The sequence below is a fragment of the Hylobates moloch genome, unplaced genomic scaffold, assembly GCF_009828535.3.
Source record: "Hylobates moloch isolate HMO894 unplaced genomic scaffold, HMol_V3 SCAFFOLD_4, whole genome shotgun sequence".
Taxonomy (NCBI): Eukaryota; Metazoa; Chordata; class Mammalia; order Primates; family Hylobatidae; genus Hylobates; species Hylobates moloch.
Genome location: NW_026652279.1, coordinates 63,611,078 through 63,630,513, shown reverse-complemented (window position 1 = coordinate 63,630,513; position 19,436 = coordinate 63,611,078). Strand labels below are relative to the sequence as shown.

The 19,436-nt window shown below is 37.2% G+C and overlaps 1 protein-coding gene across 1 annotated transcript in view; it reads left to right on the top strand.

Annotated features, from left to right (window-relative positions):
• CRYBG3 (crystallin beta-gamma domain containing 3) overlaps positions 1 to 19,436 on the top strand; it is a 138,739-nt gene that overhangs the window by 51,796 nt on the left and 67,507 nt on the right. Inside the window, exons 4-7 of the mRNA XM_032150341.3 lie at positions 7,558 to 13,744; positions 15,422 to 15,466; positions 15,703 to 15,818; positions 16,785 to 16,932. Coding sequence (XP_032006232.1) covers positions 7,558 to 13,744; positions 15,422 to 15,466; positions 15,703 to 15,818; positions 16,785 to 16,932 — 6,496 coding nt within the window. The remainder of the gene's footprint in view (positions 1 to 7,557; positions 13,745 to 15,421; positions 15,467 to 15,702; positions 15,819 to 16,784; positions 16,933 to 19,436) is intronic.

Genomic DNA, 19,436 nt, shown 5'->3' with positions numbered 1-19,436 from the left:
TTGTTTACTCTGTTGTTAGTTTCTTTTGCTGTACAGAAGCTCTTTAATTAGGTACTGCTTGTCAACTTTTTTTGTTTTTGCAGTTGCCTTTGGAGTCTGTCATGAAGTCTTTGCCAAGGCCAGTGTCCAGAATGGTATTTCCTAGGTTTTATTCTAGGATTTTTGTAGTTTTAGGTTTTATATTTAAGTCTTCAGTCCATCTCGAGTTGATTTTTGTATATGGTGAAAGGTAGGGGTCTAGTTTCAATCTTCTGCATATGGATAGCCAGTTATCCAAAGGACATAAACAGACACTTCTCAAAAGTAGACATACACTTGGCCAAATGCTCCATATCACTATTTGTTAGAGAAATGCAAATCAAAACCACAGTAAGATACCATCTCTCACCAGTTGGAATGGCTATTACCAAAACATCAAAAAACAACATGCTGGTGAGGTTGTAGAGAAAAGGGAACCCTTATTCCCTGCTGGTTGGAGTGTAAATTAGTTCAGCCATTGTGGAAAGACGTGTGGTCACTCCTCAAAGAACTTAAAACAGAATTATCATTTTCCCCAGCAATCCCATTATTGGGTATATAACCAAAGGAATATAAATCATTCTGCCATAAAGACACACGCATATGTCTGTTCATTGCAGCAATATTCACAATAGCAAAGACATGGAATCAACCTAGATGCCCATCAGTGTGGGACTGGATAAAGAAAATGTGGCACATAAACACCAGGGAATACTACACAGCAATTAAAAAGAATGAAATCAGCAGTGTGAAAGTGTTCCTATTTCTCCACATCCTCTCCAGCACCTGTTGTTTCCTGACTTTTTAATGATGGCCATTCTAACTGGTGTGAGATGGTATCTCATTGTGGTTTCGATTTGCATTGCTCTGATGGCCAGTGATGATGAGCATTTTTTCATGTGTCTTTTGGCTACATAAATGTCTTCTTTTGAGAAGTGTCTGTTCATATCCTTTGCCTACTTTTTGATGGGGTTGTTTTTTTTTTCTTGTAAATTTGTTTGAGTTCATTGTAGATTCTGGATATTAGCCCTTTGTCAGATGAGTAGGTTGCAAACATTTTCTCCCATTCTGTAGGTTGCCTGTTCACTCTGATGGTAGTCTCTTTCTGTTGGTGGGACTGTAAACTAGTTCAACCATTGTGGAAGTCAGTGTGGCGATTCCTCAGGGATCTAGAACTAGAAATACCATTTGACCCAGCAATCCCATTACTGGGTATACACCAAAGGATTATAAATCATGCTGCTATAAAGACACATGCACACGTATGTTTATTGCGGCACTATTCACAATAGCAAAGACTTGGAACCAAGCCAAATGTCCAACAATGATAGACTGAATTAAGAAAATGTGGCACATATACACCATGGAATACTATGCAGCCATAAAAAATGATGAGTTCATGTCCTTTGTAGGGACATGGATGAAGCTGGAAACCATCATTCTGAGCAAACTATCACAAGGACAAAAAACCAAACACTGCATGTTCTCACTCATAGGTGGGAATTGAACAATGAGAACAGATGGACACAGGAAGGGGAACATCACACACCGGGGACTGTCATGGGGTGGGGGGAGAGGGGAGGGATAGCATTAGGAGATATACCTAATGTAAATGATGAGTTAATGGGTGCAGCGCACCAACATGGCACATGTATACATATGTAACTAACCTGCATGTTGTGCACATGTGCCCTAAAACTTAAAGTATAATAAAAAAACAAAAAGAATGAAATCATGTCCTTTGTAGCAACATGGACAGATTGAGAGACCATTGTCATAATGAAATTAACCCCTTTATGCCTAGTGTTCCATTATTGCAACACTAAGCATGTGGGAGTTCTTTATATCCTACTGCTCAAGGTCATTACCAAGGTCTGATTTTTCAAACTCACAAAGTTGCAAACTCCCGCAAGAACAGAAAAAACAAATACTGCATGTTCTTACTTCAAAGTGGGAGCTAAACATTGAATATGTGTGGACACAAAGAAGGGAGCAAGAGACACAAGGGCCTGTTTGAGTGTGGGAGGTAGATGAGGATTGAAAAATTACCCACTGGGTATTATGCTGATTAGCTGGGTGACAAAATTATCTGCACATGAAACACCTGTCACATGCAATTTATCCATTTGACAAACCCACACATGTACTCCTTGAACCTAAAATAAAAGTTGGAAAGAAGAAAAAACGATTAATTTTCTACTTGTGATATGTTGGTGCTCAAAAAGTTTTGGATTTTGGAGCATTTTGGATTTCAGATTTTCAGATTAGGAATGTTCAGCCTGTACTTATTATGTAAAGTGAATTAAAAAAAATCCTCAACAAAGGCAATGTAAGTGATTTGATCTTCACTTAATAGTTTTGTCATTGTTTTTATGTCATAACTGACTATACAAATTTTTTAATATCCGTAAAACCTTTATGAAAACATTTGGCAACATTTGTAGATTGTTTTCTGTATATTCACTCATGTTTCTGGGGTAGTTTACGTAGGAAGCTACTTTGTTGTTGGGTTAATTTTTTTTGAATTTCTAACTCTGTTTTTCACAGGTAGATATGCATAATGCTAAACTCTTCTGTGAAAGCTCTTGTGATTTTTTTTTTTTTTGCTTTTCTTTCCATAGAGAAGTTAAAAAGCTTTTTCTATTATGAGAGAAGATATTGTTTGTAATTTGAAAGGAAATAAATCTTACTGCTAAAAAAAAGGGTAGCTTATTCAGCTGGGCACAGTGGCTCATGCCTGTAATCCCAGCACTTGGGGAGGCTGAGGTGGGTAGATCACTTCAGGTCAGGAGTTCGAGACCAGCCTGGCCAACACGGTGAAACCCCATCTTTCTCTACCAAAAACATAAAAAAATTAGCCGAGTGTGGTGGTGCGTGCCTGTAATCACAGCTACTCAGGAGGCTGAGGCGGGAGAATCACTTGAACCCGGGAGGCTAAAGTTGCAGAGCCAAGATTGTGCCACTGCACTCCTGCCTGGGTGACAGAGCGAGACTCCATCTCAGAAAAAAATAATAAAAATTGTCATATTTTCCTAAATGTGAATTAGGTCCTTTTGCTGTAAGTCTAGCTATTACTTTCAGGCTGCTATTATAGAATTTTCTTTGAAGAATAATACGTGTCTTTGGTTGACCTTTGTAGTATCAAGTGTATCAAATTTATCTAGAATAGAGCATAGCCGTATGTATTACCTAGAGGCTTAATAAACCTTCACATAATTAGTAATTTTGTATTGGGCTAAAATTTGTAAAACCTTTTCAGATTTTCAGTATGTATGCCTACTTCCTTAAATATTTGAAATGTTTAGATATTTTACTTTTCTTTTTACTGTTCTTTGGATTATGTACCTTTGGTATATAGCGTAAGCTGTAGATCCTATGTATAATTACAAAATGCATGAAGTTAATACTCCCTTTTCTCTGTTTAGCTTGTGAAAATTCAAATGATACAGAATAAAGACGTGATGGTAACTTCCTTGTGAAAGAAAACTAAGTAAAAAATTCTGTTCTTACATGTGAATCCTCCTACTGTTAAATACAATGTGGAAAAAAATATTTTTAATTTTTAATTTTCCACCTTCAGCTTATTGTTAGCTATATGCTTTTGGGCATTTCTATTTACTAGGGAAAAATTAAAGGACAGCTTTATGTTCTTAAGATTATTTAATTGGCCAGGCGCAGTGGCTCACGCCTGTAATCCCAGCACTTTGGGAGGCTGAGGCGGGTGGATCACGAGGTCAGGAGATGGAGACCATCCTGGCTAACATGGTGAAACCCCGTCTGTACTAAAAATACAAAAAAAATCAGACGGGTGCAGTGGCGAGCGCCTGTAGTCCCAGCTACTCGGGAGGCAGAGGCAGGAGAATGGCGTGAACCCAGGAGGCGGAGCTTGCAGTGAGCCAAGGTAGCACCACTGCAGTCCCACCTGGGCGAAAGAGCGAGACTCTATCTCAACAACAAAAAAAAAAAAAAAAAAAAGATTATTTAATTGTGTGGACTCAACTATACTCCATGAAAGAATGATCTAAAATATAATGTTGGCATGACTTAACCTTTTAAAAGTGGGGAGTTTAAAAAAAGGCAGAGGGAGTGTAGCTCATTAGTGCCTGAAGGGACTGACTATAATATATGAAGCTGAACTTGTAACTTTGATTTCCTATTCTTTAAATATAGTATAATTGTTTAGTCTAAAGAATGTATGTTTTAATTACAAATATATAATATTTCTACCCCAGTGCAGCATATTAGTTAGAAATTTAAACCAGCGCATGTAACTTAATATAAATTAACTTAACCAGCTTCTTGAAAGTACTCAGAAAGCCCTAAAAAATGTAAAACCATGATTCCCACCGCCTACTCTGCAAAGGACCCCAATACCAAAAGATATTATTATAGTGAGTTGAAATTTAATGGACTTTTTCTCTGGTCTATTAGAAGTCCTTTTGGATCAAAAGTTGCATTGATGCAGGATAAAATGCTTTGAGGTTTGATTAAGAGAGAGTTGGTAGTAAGAGGACCTAAATTTACTATACTAGAATAAATTTCTCATCCTTTTCTCTTGTTTCCACTGACCATGAACATTTCTTGGTATTGATTTCTTCAGAATTATTTTTGTGATCTTTTGCAAAAAGAAACATTGTAGCCTGTTGACAGTAGGTTTTAGGTATGAAATGTTAAAACTTTGAAAAAAAAACCTGTCATTTATTTAGACTCTGTATCTTCATATGTTGTTCTGAAAGGCTTTTGTATTTTCTGAATAACTTACATATTTTGATATGGCATTTTACCAATAGCATTACTTTACCTATTTTTTTCTTCTTGCGTATTTTCATGGACTGGTTGCCTTATCCAACTTTTTTCTTTCATTGTTTTGTTTTATTTTTATATTCGCCATTCATTCATTCATTCATTCATTCAACTTTTGGGGTTTTGTTGGTAGTTACAAATTAAATGTTTAATCTTATTATCATATAGCTTACTTTGAATAAAACATGATACATTACTAAAATTGGTATGAAGTATCACTACATTATGAAACAGAAAATGTTTGGTACAAAACTTTTTTTTCCACATTGCATGTAACAATAGGAAGATTCATATGTAAGAACAGAATTTTTTACTTAGTTTTCTTACACATAGAAGTTGTCATCGCATTTTTATTAGATATTTATGTCATAGCTGGCTCTGTGCAAGAGGCTTACATAGAGAGTTTAATAAAAACAATACATTGGGCTCTGTCTTCATAAGGATTAGATTTTTTAAAAATACCAAAAAGGAAAGACCCAAATGTCAAATAATGGTATCTTATCCAAGTTTTGACTTTGTTTCATAACAGTCCTTGATCTAACCTGAAATTCATGCAGCAACTAAAACCATTTTTGCAACACAAAGCTTTTCTTTATGCATCTCCTTTAGTGCTTTATAATGGACAGTAAAAATAAATGAATATAACTAACAATTTTTTACAATACTGGTGCATTAGTGTTTTAAGGGGCCAGGAGATACATAGGTTGAAATGAATTATTTCAGCTAAAATTTAAGAAGTATTTAAGAGACATAGTTGGTGAAGTTTTTACATGTCAAAAGAAATATACTTTCTCTTTTATCAATTAGACAAATCTAGAATTCTTAATGTAATTGCTTTAAAGTTGGCAATAAAATGTATTTTTTAGGTATTGGAATACTGATAACTGAATTTCTAAATTATTCATGTGTATTTCACATGAATGGTTTGGTTTGGTTAATCATATGTTTAATCAGAAAAAAATCAAGTAGAACACACATCAGATTTTTCTACCATACTGTTTTTTAAAAAATAATTTCAACTTTTATTTTAGAGTTGGGGTGCATATGCAGGTTTGTTACATGCAGATAAATTGCTTGTTGTGAGGGTTTGGTGTACAGATTATTTCATCACCCAGGTAATGGACATAGTACCTGACAGGTAGTATTTTAGTCCTCACCCTCTTCCCATCCTCCCAACTCAATTAGGCCCCAGTGTTTATTGTTCCCTTCTTTGGGTTCATGTGTACTCAACGTTTACCTTCCACTTATATGTGAGAACATGTAGTATTTGGTTTTCCTGTGTTAATTCACTTAGGATAATGGCCTCCACTACATTCATGTTGTTGCAAAGGACACGATTTTCTTCTTTTTTATTGCTGCATAGTATTCAATGGCATATATGTACCACATTTTCTTTATCCAATCCACCATTGATGGACATCTAGGTTGATTTCATGTTTTTGCTATTGTGGATACTGCTGTGATGAACATATGAGTGCATGCTATTTTTTATAGTCAGGAAATTGAAAGGTAATTAGAGTTCAAAATTTAAAACATTTTGATTATCACATATAAGAGTTAAGACATTCTTTGGAAACAGATTACTTAGCAGTAAGTATCATTGCTTTACTTATTCATTAATTCATGAGAAGGTATTAAGCATATAGAATTTGCCAAATCTTGTGTGGGGCACTTAAAAACAGAAAGATGATTAGGACACAGTACCTTCCCTCAAATAGCCACCAGGCTAGTGGGGAAAATAAATAAGTGCATAGATCTTTGTAATTTAATGTGACAAATGTTGTGCCCTGTGCACCCAGAGATCAAAGACTAACTCTCCATCTTAGTAGTAGAGGGATAGGTTTGCAGTGGAAATTATTTGTGTGCTGAGTCTTAGAGGGCATTAGAGTTTCCTTCTGATGCTGGCATTAAAGGGCAGAGAATGACGTGTATAATTGGCTACAAGATAGTATGGCATGATGTGAGATCTCGTAGGGGTAGATTCTCCAAAGGAAATTGGGTGCTGAGAGCATCAGGATCTTTATACTGGGGTTAGTTTTCTATACTTACTCTAGACATCTTTTTTGATTTTTGCATTTCCCCAAGCAGTTTAATACTCACTATGCTAAATGAATATTTGAAGAACTGAACACAGAGAATTTTAATGCAGTTTTGTCATTTATTGAGTTAATTGTCATTTATTGAGTTAACAAATACATACTGAGTGCTTACTGTGGGCTAGACATCTTGCCATCTGTTTTTGTTTAAAACATTTCCAACATATGTGCTAAATGTTACTGTTCAAATTCACATCTAAGAGTAAAGGAATAGAAGGTCATTATGATGCTTTAATGTGGTGGAGAAATCAGTGATGTATCCCTAAACTTGTAGTAATATGAGGCCCAAAGTCAATCTGGTTACTTAGAGTCAGACATTCCTTTGAGATTAGAACTAGGACCCAAGGCTTGGACTCATATTCTGTTAACCACAGTCAGAGGTATGTATGTAATCAGGTAAGAAGGAGTAATTCTAAGGAGGTCAAACATTCTTCATGCTGCATTGACATTCAGGTGCTGCTTGTTAAATTTTTATTATTTTTAATAAAGATAAATTTAAAGCATTCTAGGATTTACTCCCCAAATTGGTACATATTAAGGGAAGTGGTTTTTAAAAGATGTACTTTTACCACAGTTGCTGGGATTAGTATTAAGTATTATTAATTATATTTCCTGATACTCTCATGCTTTCTTTTTACAGACAAATCGGTGGTAAACCAGAGAAGCCTTCAGTAACATATGCAACATATCGAGGCCCAAGACACATTAGGAAATATTTAAAGCAACAGACGGACTTGGCAACTGTGAATACCTTGGACAGAGAAAATGAAAGTTCTGACTCTAATACAAACAGACACATTGACCCTGGAAGTGAGATTGAGGCTGGGATACTGCCACTGTTGCTATCAGCTAGTACAGACTCATCTATGAAAGGAAATCTACTTGAAGGCCCATTAGAAGACTCTGATTGTAGCAAAACATGTTTCAACAAAGAAAATTCTTTGACAAATAACCCAGAACTGCAGAATATTGCCTCTTCCAATAATCTTTTAAATAAAAATGCTTGGGGGAGTATTGAGAGAAATCGGTCATCCCCTTCTTCTGTGACTAACTCCAGCTACAGTGGAGAATCTGACTCACAGCACCATTTAAGTTGTGAACCGGTTTCTCAGGCTAACAGAAATTTGGTATGTTCAGCATTGTTCACAGGAAGTAACCATCGCAAAGTCCCTTGCAGCCCAGATTTTCAGAGAGTAACTACAACAGAAAATACGACAAAAGAAAACAGCACTGTGATGAGTAATAGGACATTGGTGCAAAGAGAGGAGCTTGTTGAGCCTCAGGGCCCTGCTATTTCTGATTTCTTTTGTAGTAAATCTGATGGGAGTGACACTACTGAACAGCAAAGTACAAATTTGCCAAGTCCAAATAAATCAATTAGGCATGAAGATCTGCAGTTGCCAGAGAGTGAGTGTTCTGACAAGCAAACCATAGATAACTCATCAAAGCAAGCTGCCACTCACACCAATGTCATTGCTCTTCAGAGACATGCTGTGACAGACACAGAATTTGTAAATGAAGGAAAGAGATTGTCTGCCCAAGACTCTCAGAAAAATGTGGCTGTTAGAGAAATCAGGCAAGAAACAGAAAGTGCCTCAGCTGGTGAATCCATAGCTTCAAGTCATGTAAAAGCTCCAGAAGATAAAATTGAGTCATTACCCAAAGATACTGACCACTACTTTGAAACCAAAGCCAAAAAGCTTGATTTTAGGTCACATGATAAAATTCCTCATATTAGAATGAATAAAAAAGACCTGGCCTCTTTAAATTACATCAGTGAATCAGCAGTTGTAGCACGCTTCGGAAATGAAAATGCATCTGAGTTGAAATTTGAACTTAATAGAAGTCACATTTCAGAAACTCCTCTTGACTCTCAGAGTCCTCAACAAGCTAAAGTATCACCTGATGCTAAAACATCTCTTAGCCTTGACTGTAAAACACAAAATTTCAATATTTCACCTCCTACCTTTGCTTCTGGAGTTGGGATGCTGAGCAAGTTGGATATTCCTGATTTAATGAATGAGGGTTCTCCTGTGCCCATTGAAACTGGGAATGTCAACATTGTTGGTATTTCCTATCAGCCTAGTAAGTGTAAAGAAGAAAATGTGAAAAACCATGTTGAGGCTGCAGGCAGGAAGAGTCCTCCTCCTTCCTTTTGCCTTGAATATACATCTGCAATTTTTGAATCCAAGGAAGTTCTTTCTAATAGTGAAAAATGCCAGGTTCTTCCAGGTTCTGAAGCCAGTGGCCCTCACTTAACTGGGATGGAGCTATTGAGCTTTGACTCTGGAAACTTCTCTAAGGATTGCAGTTCCATTTTATCTCAAGATCCTAATAGAGTAGAGTTAGTGTCTTCAAACACTAAAGCAAATATGAGCGTAATAGAGAAGTCTGATTCTCTTTCCTTGGAAGCCAAAACTGCTAACATTGTATCAAAAGCTGAAATTGATGGTCAGAACAATGTTCTTGTGGAGTCATATTCTGGAAGAGGAAAAACTATATCCTCGTCCAAAGTATCTCTTTCACAAGTGGAGCCCAGAAGCATTTCTCAGGATAAAATGTCTTCTTTTCCATTGAAAATTACCCATGTTCCAGAAAAGCCTATTTTATCAGAATTAACCTTTCTAGTAGTTGAACAGGGCAAAAGTTTTCAATCAATTAATCATAATGAGATAGGAGAGAAATGTTCAGATGCTGGCCTTAAAGAGAATTGCCAAGCTGAGCTTTCTCCTGCTGCCTCCAAATATGAGGATAAACCAGAACCAGAGGTAGATGCTTTAGGCTCTCCTCCTGCTCTTCTTAAAAGTATTGTATCTGGGATTTTACCATCTATTCATGATGAAAAAATCAGTAGGCAAATGGTGCAGAATTGTGAAGCTAACGCTTGTATGATTCATCAATCTTTGGATATTTGTAGGACTAAAAAGATTTCTGGTCACTCAGAAATGGCAGAACCCAGCTTAACTAATATTTCCCCTAAATTCCAAGAAACTGGCAGCACAAAAGTAAATTCACCTTTTCTGGATTCTGTTTCCAGTTTGGAAAAAAAAATTTCTGCATCTGAAGACTCAAGCTTCCTTAATGTACCTTCTGTGCTGAAATCAGAAAAGAAATCCTCATCTTACAGAAAGAAAGAGAACATCCATTTTTTAAATGGTGGTATTGATAGTGTGTCATCTTCCTCTAGTTACCCTGAAGAAGTTAGCATGATAATAAATTCACATAAGCCCCAAAATAATTTGGATTCTATACAAGTTACCAAAGATCTCACACATGGAGGTACCTCCGTAACTAACCTGTTATACCCTAACACCTCTTATTTGGAATTTGAAACATCTATCTCAATTGGGACAGAAGTAACCCCATTTCAGGAACATTTTGGGATTTATACTGGGAAGATCTCCACTGATTTCCCAACTGCTGCCCAATTTGACAATCCTATGGAAGCAGAGACTGGAGCAGTTGCTGGGCCTGTAGCGTCAGTTAACAGCTCAGGCCAACAGTGTTCTGAAGCCTCTGCTGAGCACATAGAAGCCAGGAGAAGAGCACATGACCGACTTTTGGACCTCGAAAGTAGTTTACTCAAAAAAGCTGATACATTGATTGGTGAGATTTTTAATTCTGTCAGGGAAGAACTAAAATTCAAACACACAGTGAGTACCTGCCAGGAGCATATATCCATAGAAGGTATAATGAATCTGAGTACCCTGAAAGAAGACATCTCTGAGAAAAACCCATCAGAAGTGACACTAACAGAAATACAACAGACGGAGGGTTTGGAAGAGCAGGGAACGGAAAACATGTCAGAAGTCGAAGAAAAGCCCTGTGTTTCACCAACAGTTGGTGAGAAGAGTCTTCTTGTTGATCCTGATAGTATGAATGTGTCTTGTTTGTTAGAAGATAAAGCTAGGGAATTAGTCAATGAGATTATTTATGTAGCCCAAGAAAAATTGAGAAATGATGCTTTTGAAGATACTGAGGATTCTGAACTTCAGGCTAATACTTCAAAAATTCTGAACAGCGATAGTGTTAAGCCACATGATGTAGTTAGAGAGTTCTTGGTTTCAGAACAGCCAGTAAATCAAAGCACACAAATTAGTGAAAATAAAGTATTAAGTAAATTCTTCTCCGTAAGTAACTTAGCTAGTGGCACAGAGTCAATTAAGGGAGGAGAAATTGTTCTCTACCAAAAATCCCCATTTTCTGGAAATGGATCTGGACTGTCTGATAGTATAAATTTGCAGGAATCAGATACGGTTTTACTAGCTGAAGACATGTCACACAAACGGTTAGATGATAGGGTAAAAACACATTTATTTTGCAGTGAGGACTGTAATGAGACAATGGAAATGGAGAATGTGGATAATAACAAAACTGAGACAGAGGATAGAAGAACTCTTGTGTTAAATTTCAAATGGCCTCCACTTGTGAATGATGACATCCATGCACCTGGTACATCTAAAAGCAGTTTGTCTGATAGCCTTGTATGTATATCTGAAAAAAACTTGCCAGGACACAGTAAAAACACACCTCTTGCAATGTCAGAAGTAGGGAAAGTATACAAGAAGGATAATGAAATAAATACAGGGAAAATTGAACTTACACCTTCCATGTTAGAAACGGGGAAAACAAACAAAAAGGATGCTGAATTGAATATTCTGAAATATGAGGCAGTTCCTCCTATGATAGAAATAGGAAGAATACATAAAATGGATGCTGAATTGAATGTCATGAAAACTGAGCCAAAAGCTAATGTTTTTAAAATGGGAGAAGTATACCAGATGGATGCCGAGAGCTGTACTGAAAAAACTGAGAGATCACCTGTCATTTTAGGAATGGAAAAAGCTTACAAGACGAAGGATACTGAAGGGGATATTGGCAAAATTGAGGTGATACCTATTATGCCAGAAGTGAAAAATATCCACCAAAAGGATGCTGAAGGGGATATTGTAAAGACTGAGATGACACCTGTTACAATAGACAGGGAAAATATTTACCAAACGCATGCTGAAGGGGATATTGGCAAGACTGGGGCGATACTCTTGTCAGAAGAGGAAAATATCTACCAAAAAGATGGTGAAGGGATTAGTGAAAAGGCTGAAATGATACCTGTTACATTAGCCATGGAAAATGCTTACCAAAAGGATGCTGAAGGGGATATTGGAAAGGCTGAAGTGATGCCTGTGAGGTTAGAAATGGAAAATACTTACCCAAAGGATACTGAAAGAGATAGTGGCAAAACTGAGGTGATGCCCATTGCATTAGAGGTAGTAAGTACTTACCAAAAAAATGCCGAAGGTTTTACCAGGAACACTGAGGGGTCTATGTTGAAAATGGAAGCTACTTACCAAAAGACTGCTGAAGGGGTCATTAAGAATACTGAAATAGTACCGTGTGTGTTAAAAGTGAAGGAAGCACACGAGGCAGCACCTGCCCCCTTAGAAATGGAAAAAGCATGCAAGAGAGACGTTAAAGAGACTATTGGAGCAACTGTGTCCATACCCTCTGTGATAGAAATGGAAAAAATATCCCCAGAAGATTGTGGTGAGAATATTGGGAAACACAAAGTGTTACCCACAGTGGTAGACATTGAGAAAATACATGGAACAGGACTAGGATTGACCATTAAACAAGTGGAGGCCATGCCTCCTGCATTTGAAAGTAAAACACCACAAGAGTATGCTGAAGGGAGTGTTGAAGAAACAAAGGAAGAGCCTACTGAACTAAAGGAAGGCTTGATAGCACATGAAAATAGACTTCCTACACATTTCAGGGGATATGAATCCCCTACATTAAGTAAGGATTATGAGGGCTACCCAGCCCCAGCAATGCCAGATTTTCAACCTGGGGATACCACAGTAAGACTAGACAAAAGAATGTCTCTTACTAAAATATATGACAAGAGGAAAGAGACAGATTATAGTGGTGAAAAAGGATATAATTTAGCTTTTGTTTCTCAAGATGAACAAGAAAATTCTTCCTTTACTATATTATACGAAGAGCCCCTTCAAGAGGAGGACAAGTATGCTTCCGCAGAAGCAAGACAAACACGGTCTGTCTTGTTTCGTGATACGTCCCCTGACAGCATGCCTGTTCTGGCATGTGAAAGGTCTGAGAGTAGAACTGACCTTGTCCATCACTTTGAAAAAGGTACTAAATTAGGTGAGACATTTGATAGTGATAGTTCAGAAATGTTCTTATCAGTGGAGGCCAAAAGGTACAAAATTTATCCTTTAGCGTTGTCTCCCATTTATGAGGATGACAGCTCACAGGAGGACATTCTATCCAGTGAGGTTTCACCTGGTCACCATGGCCCCAGGAAATCAAGAGAGAGTGAAAACCAGTCCTCTTCTGTTTTATCCCTTCTCCAGTCAGTGTCAGAGCGTTTAAAGATGAATTTTGATGAAGATGACAGAGAGGCAGCTGATGAGGAAGAAGAGGAGGAGGCAGCAGTATTGCATAAAGGAGATCTGAGAGCTGGAAGCGGAGAGCATGTTACCTTCCAGTTGCCAGATCCTTCCATCACATTTTACCCTGATGACCAGGAAAGCATTGGAATTTCTAAGAATTCATATGTGATGCCAAATGAACCTACTACCTCCAATCTGCAAGTTGGTCTGTGGCCAGAAAAGACCTCATTTCTCCAGAAATCTGACCTTACTTCCAAACTACATTCTTCTTTAAAGAGTGTGTATCATCAGTATCTGCAGACTTCCCAAAGTCATTCCTCAGAAAAAGGAGCCAGATTTGGTGGAATTTTTCAGGAACCAGTGTCAAAGTATTTCCGTGTTCAAGACAACCCAGGCAGATTGAGCCCATTTATAGAGGTAAGTTATTTTGTTTATTATATTAATAATAATTATTAAAGCTTTGGGTCATGAAATTATCTAAAGCCTTATTCAGAAAAGTCAATGTTTTGGCCAAGCATGGTGGCTCACGCTTGTAATCCTGGCACTTTGGGAGGCCGAGGCAAGTGGATCATGAGGTCAGGAGTTCAAGACCAGCCTGGCCAAGACGGTGAAACCTTGTCTCTACTAAAAATAAAAAAAAAATTAGCCGGGCATGGTGGCAGGCGCCTGTAATCCTAGCTACTGGGGAGGCTGAGGCAGAGAATGGCTTGAACCCGGGAGGCAGAGGTTGCCGTGAGCCAAGATTGCACCAATGCACTCCAGTCTGGGCGACAGAGTGAGACTCCATCTCAAACAAACAAAACAAAAAAGAAAATCAATGTTTTGAGGTTGTAGAAGTTGTATAAAGTTTGTTTCATAAAAATATCAGATTTATTCTTTGGTTGAAATATATCGTAACTCATGTATTTTAGCTGGACTACTTAGAAAAAAAATTGCTTGGTCAGAATTTAAAAAGCATAATACTGAAGCAAGGTTATTTTGAAGTCTTTTGCTAATATTTTTCAAACTAAATTAAGTGACAACATTCCAAATTTCTCAAGGTACTGTATGTGGGAAAATTGTCACTTTGCATTTAGCTTATTAGTTTCATGAAAAATCTTTCTGTTAAGTAAAATTTTTAAGTGTTTGACAGCAGCCTCTCACTACAACAACTCATGTTGTTGTTCATGCAATGCGGGGCAGTGAGCAACCTACATCAAACAAAAGAACTGAAAGCATTATAGCTGGAAAATGTTTTAAATTCAATTACAGTTTTCTTTGATTTAGAAATATTTAAATATTTAATGTAGAATGCTTATTAAATATGGGACTTTCCTTTCTGGCATTTCCAAGATCATGGTACTTTCAAGATAAAGATACAGGATGTCCAAGGCCTGTATCTTTACCTCAAACAATCTTCATGGCAAATAGTAATACTCAAAGACCAACCAAAACCTTGCAAAGCAAAATCATTTTAAAAGAAATGATAGGATTTGAAGAAATATTTCTTTCATGGTTCTCCACTGCCTACCAAATCAAGTGGCACCTCTTAAGTCTGCATTATAAGGCCCCCAAGTTCTGTTTTGCCAACCTTGTCTCCCCACACTCTGGGTGCACACTCTGTGTTTCCTACCAGTACACTTTTCCCCAGGATGGTTCTCTTCCTAGAATTTCTTTATTCACTATCCCATCACAACCTGCCACATTTTCCACTCATTGAAGTATTGTTTTTCAAGATCCCTCAATACCACTTCCTCAGAAAAGCCTCTTTGAACTTCTGTATGCCCTCACCTCCATGCTGGTGCCATTTCCATAACCTAGTGTTTTCCTTGTATTTTACCTGTGAATGTAACTTAGTCTCCCGGCTTAGAAGAGCTATGCAAATATGATCATCTGTTTACCCATTCTAAGCTGTGTACTTCTTGAGGGCAAGAGACAATGTGTTAATTTCCTATATATTTGTATTTATATCACTTGTATCTAGAGAAGCACCTCGCTCATAATGATCACTAACTAAATATGTGATAAATTGGATACATGACTGCTAAGAAAATGAATTATGCATCTTTTCACCGATGTTACTTAAAGCTTACTTTTCCACGTTTATTATTTCAGAATGTTGACAAACAAACTCTGAGATGTAACCCAAGACCTGGGAAGGTAAGGATAACTTTCTCAAACTAAGATAAAGGTTAAATATTACGTAACTTTCAGGCTTGAGGAATTTAATATAAGTGACTTAGAAAATGATTTTATTCAAGGATTTAACAGCTAAAGTAACATTTACTTTTGTATATTTAGGATATTTATTTCTATGTTCTAGGACATTTTAGAATTTAAAATACATTCTAAAAATTAGTTATTGTAACTACTTACTGCTATTTACTGTGTTGCAGATGGTTATCTATGATCTCCATGAAAGTAAATATAAACAAGAAGTCTACTGTAATATTCCTGATGCTACGTCATGGTCTTTTCCAAATGGAGTTCTAATAAAAGTTGTAAGGGGCTGGTAAGAAGTCTCTTAAAATTGTATAGCATATTTTCTTAAATTAAATGTGTCTTCTTGCTGTTAATGCTTTTTTTTCTATTTTTTATTGAAGTCATATTCTCCTTCCTCTACTTTTCGACAGAAGATTTTGAAACATTATTATTAGTGTGTTATAACTTAGTTCTCTTTATTTACTATGGCATAAAATGCAATGTTTTTAGTGCTTAAGCCAGTAAGTCGCAAGACCTAATCTATATAATCAGTACCATTCTGTAACTGCATTATTAGCAGGATAGATTTGGCAAGTTTGGGTGAATGCTTCAGTTGAATGAAGCATAGCTTTGAAAATGAGTTCAGAATTTGTGGGATGCTGAGGAATGTGAAGGCCACATAGTTAAAGTTGTTTGTATAGCTGACTTGCTCAAGAAGTGAAGGAATCTTTGTATGGTCTAAAAATGAGGGGCAACCCCGTCTATTTATTATGGACCATGACCCATGGACATGCTGGAGCCAGAATTTATCTGTCCAGTGTTTAGGCTACCCAGGTCAGCATTCATGTCTTAAATCACATGGCGTAGTCTCGTCTTCATATAATAAAATGGGACATGTGTCCTGTGTTATTCAGCAACAAGAAAATTAGAAGTATAATTTGGAATTGTTGCACTATTGTTTTTTATGCAACTGTATAGTTTCGTATAGACCACATCTATAAAGAGTATACATACATAAATATAGACATAGAAATATATTGTGGTACTATGTTCAGAAAGTATTTTTATTTCCAAGGTATATGCACTTTTATTTTTTCTTTACTATTCACCTGTACTTAAATTAGCACATATCATTGTTTCAAAAAATAGGGTTATATGCTAATAGTGGAAGATATCCCAGCTTAAAAAATTTAAGTAGACAAAATGGTCTGTGACTTATATGCCTCATTTCTTAGAAAACTAAATATAACTCATCATTGCATTTCTCTTTGTTTAGCTGGATTTTATATGAGAAACCACATTTCCGAGGTCAGAAATGTGTGCTAGAAGAAGGGGAAAAGGTGTTAAATCGTGACTGGATTCTTCAGAACAGAAGGCATCCACAAAGAAACTCTATATTGGGTTCTCTCAAACGTGTCTTAAAGGTAACAACTGTAGATTTTTCTATTTTTATTTGATTTTTTAAAAATTTTATTATTATACTTTAGGTTTTAGGGTACATGTGCACAATGTGCAGGTTTGTTACATATGTATCCATGTGCTGTGTTGGTTTGCTGCACCCATTAACTCGTCATTTAGCATTAGGTATATCTCCTAATGCTGTCCCACCCCCCGACCCCCACCGCACAACAGTCCCCAGAGTGTGATGTTCCCCTTCCTGTGTCCATGAGTTCTCATTGTTCAATTCCCACCTATGAGTGAGAACATGTGGTGTTTGGTTTTTTGTCCTTGCGATAGTTTACTGAGAATGATGGTTTCCAGTTTCATCCATGTCCCTACAAAGGACAGGAACTCGTCAATTTTTATGGCTGCATAGTATTCCATGGTGTATATGTGCCACATTTTCTTAATCCAGTCTATCGTTGTTGGACATTTGGGTTGGTTCCAAGTCTTTGCCATTGTGAATAGTGCCGCAATAAACATACGTGTGCATGTGTCTTTATAGCAGCATGATTTATAGTCCTTTGGGTATATACCCAGTAATGGGATGGCTGGGTCAAATGGTATTTCTAGTTCTAGATCCCTGAGGAATCGCCACACCAACTTCCACAATGGTTGAACTAGTTTACAGTCCCACCAACAGTGTAAAAGTGTTCCTATTTCTCCACATCCTCTCCAGCACCTGTTGTTTCCTGACTTTTTAATGATGGCCATTCTAACTGGTGTGAGATGGTATCTCATTGTGGTTTTGATTTGCATTTTTCTGATGGCCAGTGATGATGAGCATTTTTTCATGTGTTTTTTGGCTGCATACATGTCTTCTTTTGAGAAGTGTCTGTTCAGGTCCTTTGCCCACTTTTTGATGGGGTTGTTTTTTTTTTTCTTGTAAATTTGTTTGAGTTCATTGTAGATTCTGGATATTAGCCCTTTGTCATATGAGTAGGTTGCAAAAATTTTCTCCCATTCTGTAGGTTGCCTGTTCACTCTGATGGTAGTTTCTTTTGCTGTGCAGAAGCTCTTAAGTTTAATTAGATCCCATTTGTCAACTTTGGCTTTTGTTGCCATTGCTTTTGGTGTTTTAGACATGAAGTCCTTGCCCACGCCTATGGCCTGAATGGTATTGCCTAGGTTTTCTTCTAGGGTTTTTATGGTTTTAGGTCTAACATGTAAGTCTTTAATCCATCTTGAGTTAATTTTTGTATAAGGTGTAAGGAAGGGATCCAGTTTCAGCTTTCTACATATGGCTAGCCAGTTTTCCCAGCACCATTTATTAAATAGGGAATCCCTTCCCCATTGCTTGTTTTTGTCAGGTTTGTCAAAGATCAGATAGTTGTAGATATGTGACGTTATTTCTGAGGGCTCTGTTCTGTTCCATTGATCTATGTCTCTGTTTTGGGACCAGTACCATGCTGTTTTGGTTACTGTAGCCTTGTAGTATAGTTTGAAATCAGGAAGCGTGATGCCTCCAGCTTTGTTCTTTTGGCTTAGGATTGACTTGGCGATGCGGGCTCTTTTTTGGTTCCATATGAACTTTAAAGTGGTTTTTTCCAATTCTGTGAAGAAAGTCATTGGTAGCTTGATGGGGATGGCATTGAATCTATAAATTACCTTGGGCAGTATGGCCATTTTCACGATATTGATTCTTCCTACCCATGAGCATGGAATGTTCTTCCATTTGTTTGTATCCTCTTTGATTTCATTGAGCAGTGGTTTGTAGTTCTCCTTGAAGAGGTCCTTCACGTCCCTGGTATGTTGGATTCCTAGGTATTTTATTCTCTTTGAAGCAATTGTGAATGGGAGTTCACTCATGATTTGGCTCTCTGTTTGTCTGTGATTGGTGTACAAGAATGCTTGTGATTTTTGTACATTGATTTTGTATCCTGAGACTTTGCTGAAGTTGCTAATCAGCTTAAGGAGATTTGGGGCTGAGACAATGGGGTTTTCTAGATATAGAATCATGTCATCTGCAAACAAGGACAATTTGACTTCCTCTTTTCCTAATTGAATACCCTTTATTTCCTTCTCCTGCCTGATTGCCCTGGCCAGAACTTCCAGCACTATGTTGAATAGGAGTGGTGAGAGAGGGCATCCCTGTCTTGTGCCAGTTTTCAGAGGGAATGCTTCCAGTTTTTGCCCATTCAGTATGATATTGGCTGTGGGTTTGTCATAGATAGCTCTTATTATTTTGAGATACGTCCCATCAATACCTAATTTATTGAGAGTTTTTAGCATGAAGGGTTGTTGAATTTTGTCAAAGGCCTTTTCTGCATCTATTGAGATAATCATGTGGTTTTTGTCTTTGGTTCTGTTTATATGCTGGATTTCATTTATTGATTTGCGTATGTTGAACCAGCCTTGCATCCCAGGGACGAAGCCCACTTGATCATGGTGTATAAGCTTTTTGATGTGCTGCTGGATTCAGTTTGCCAGTATTTTATTGAGGATTTTTGCATCAATGTTCATCAAGGATATTGGTCTGAAATTCTCT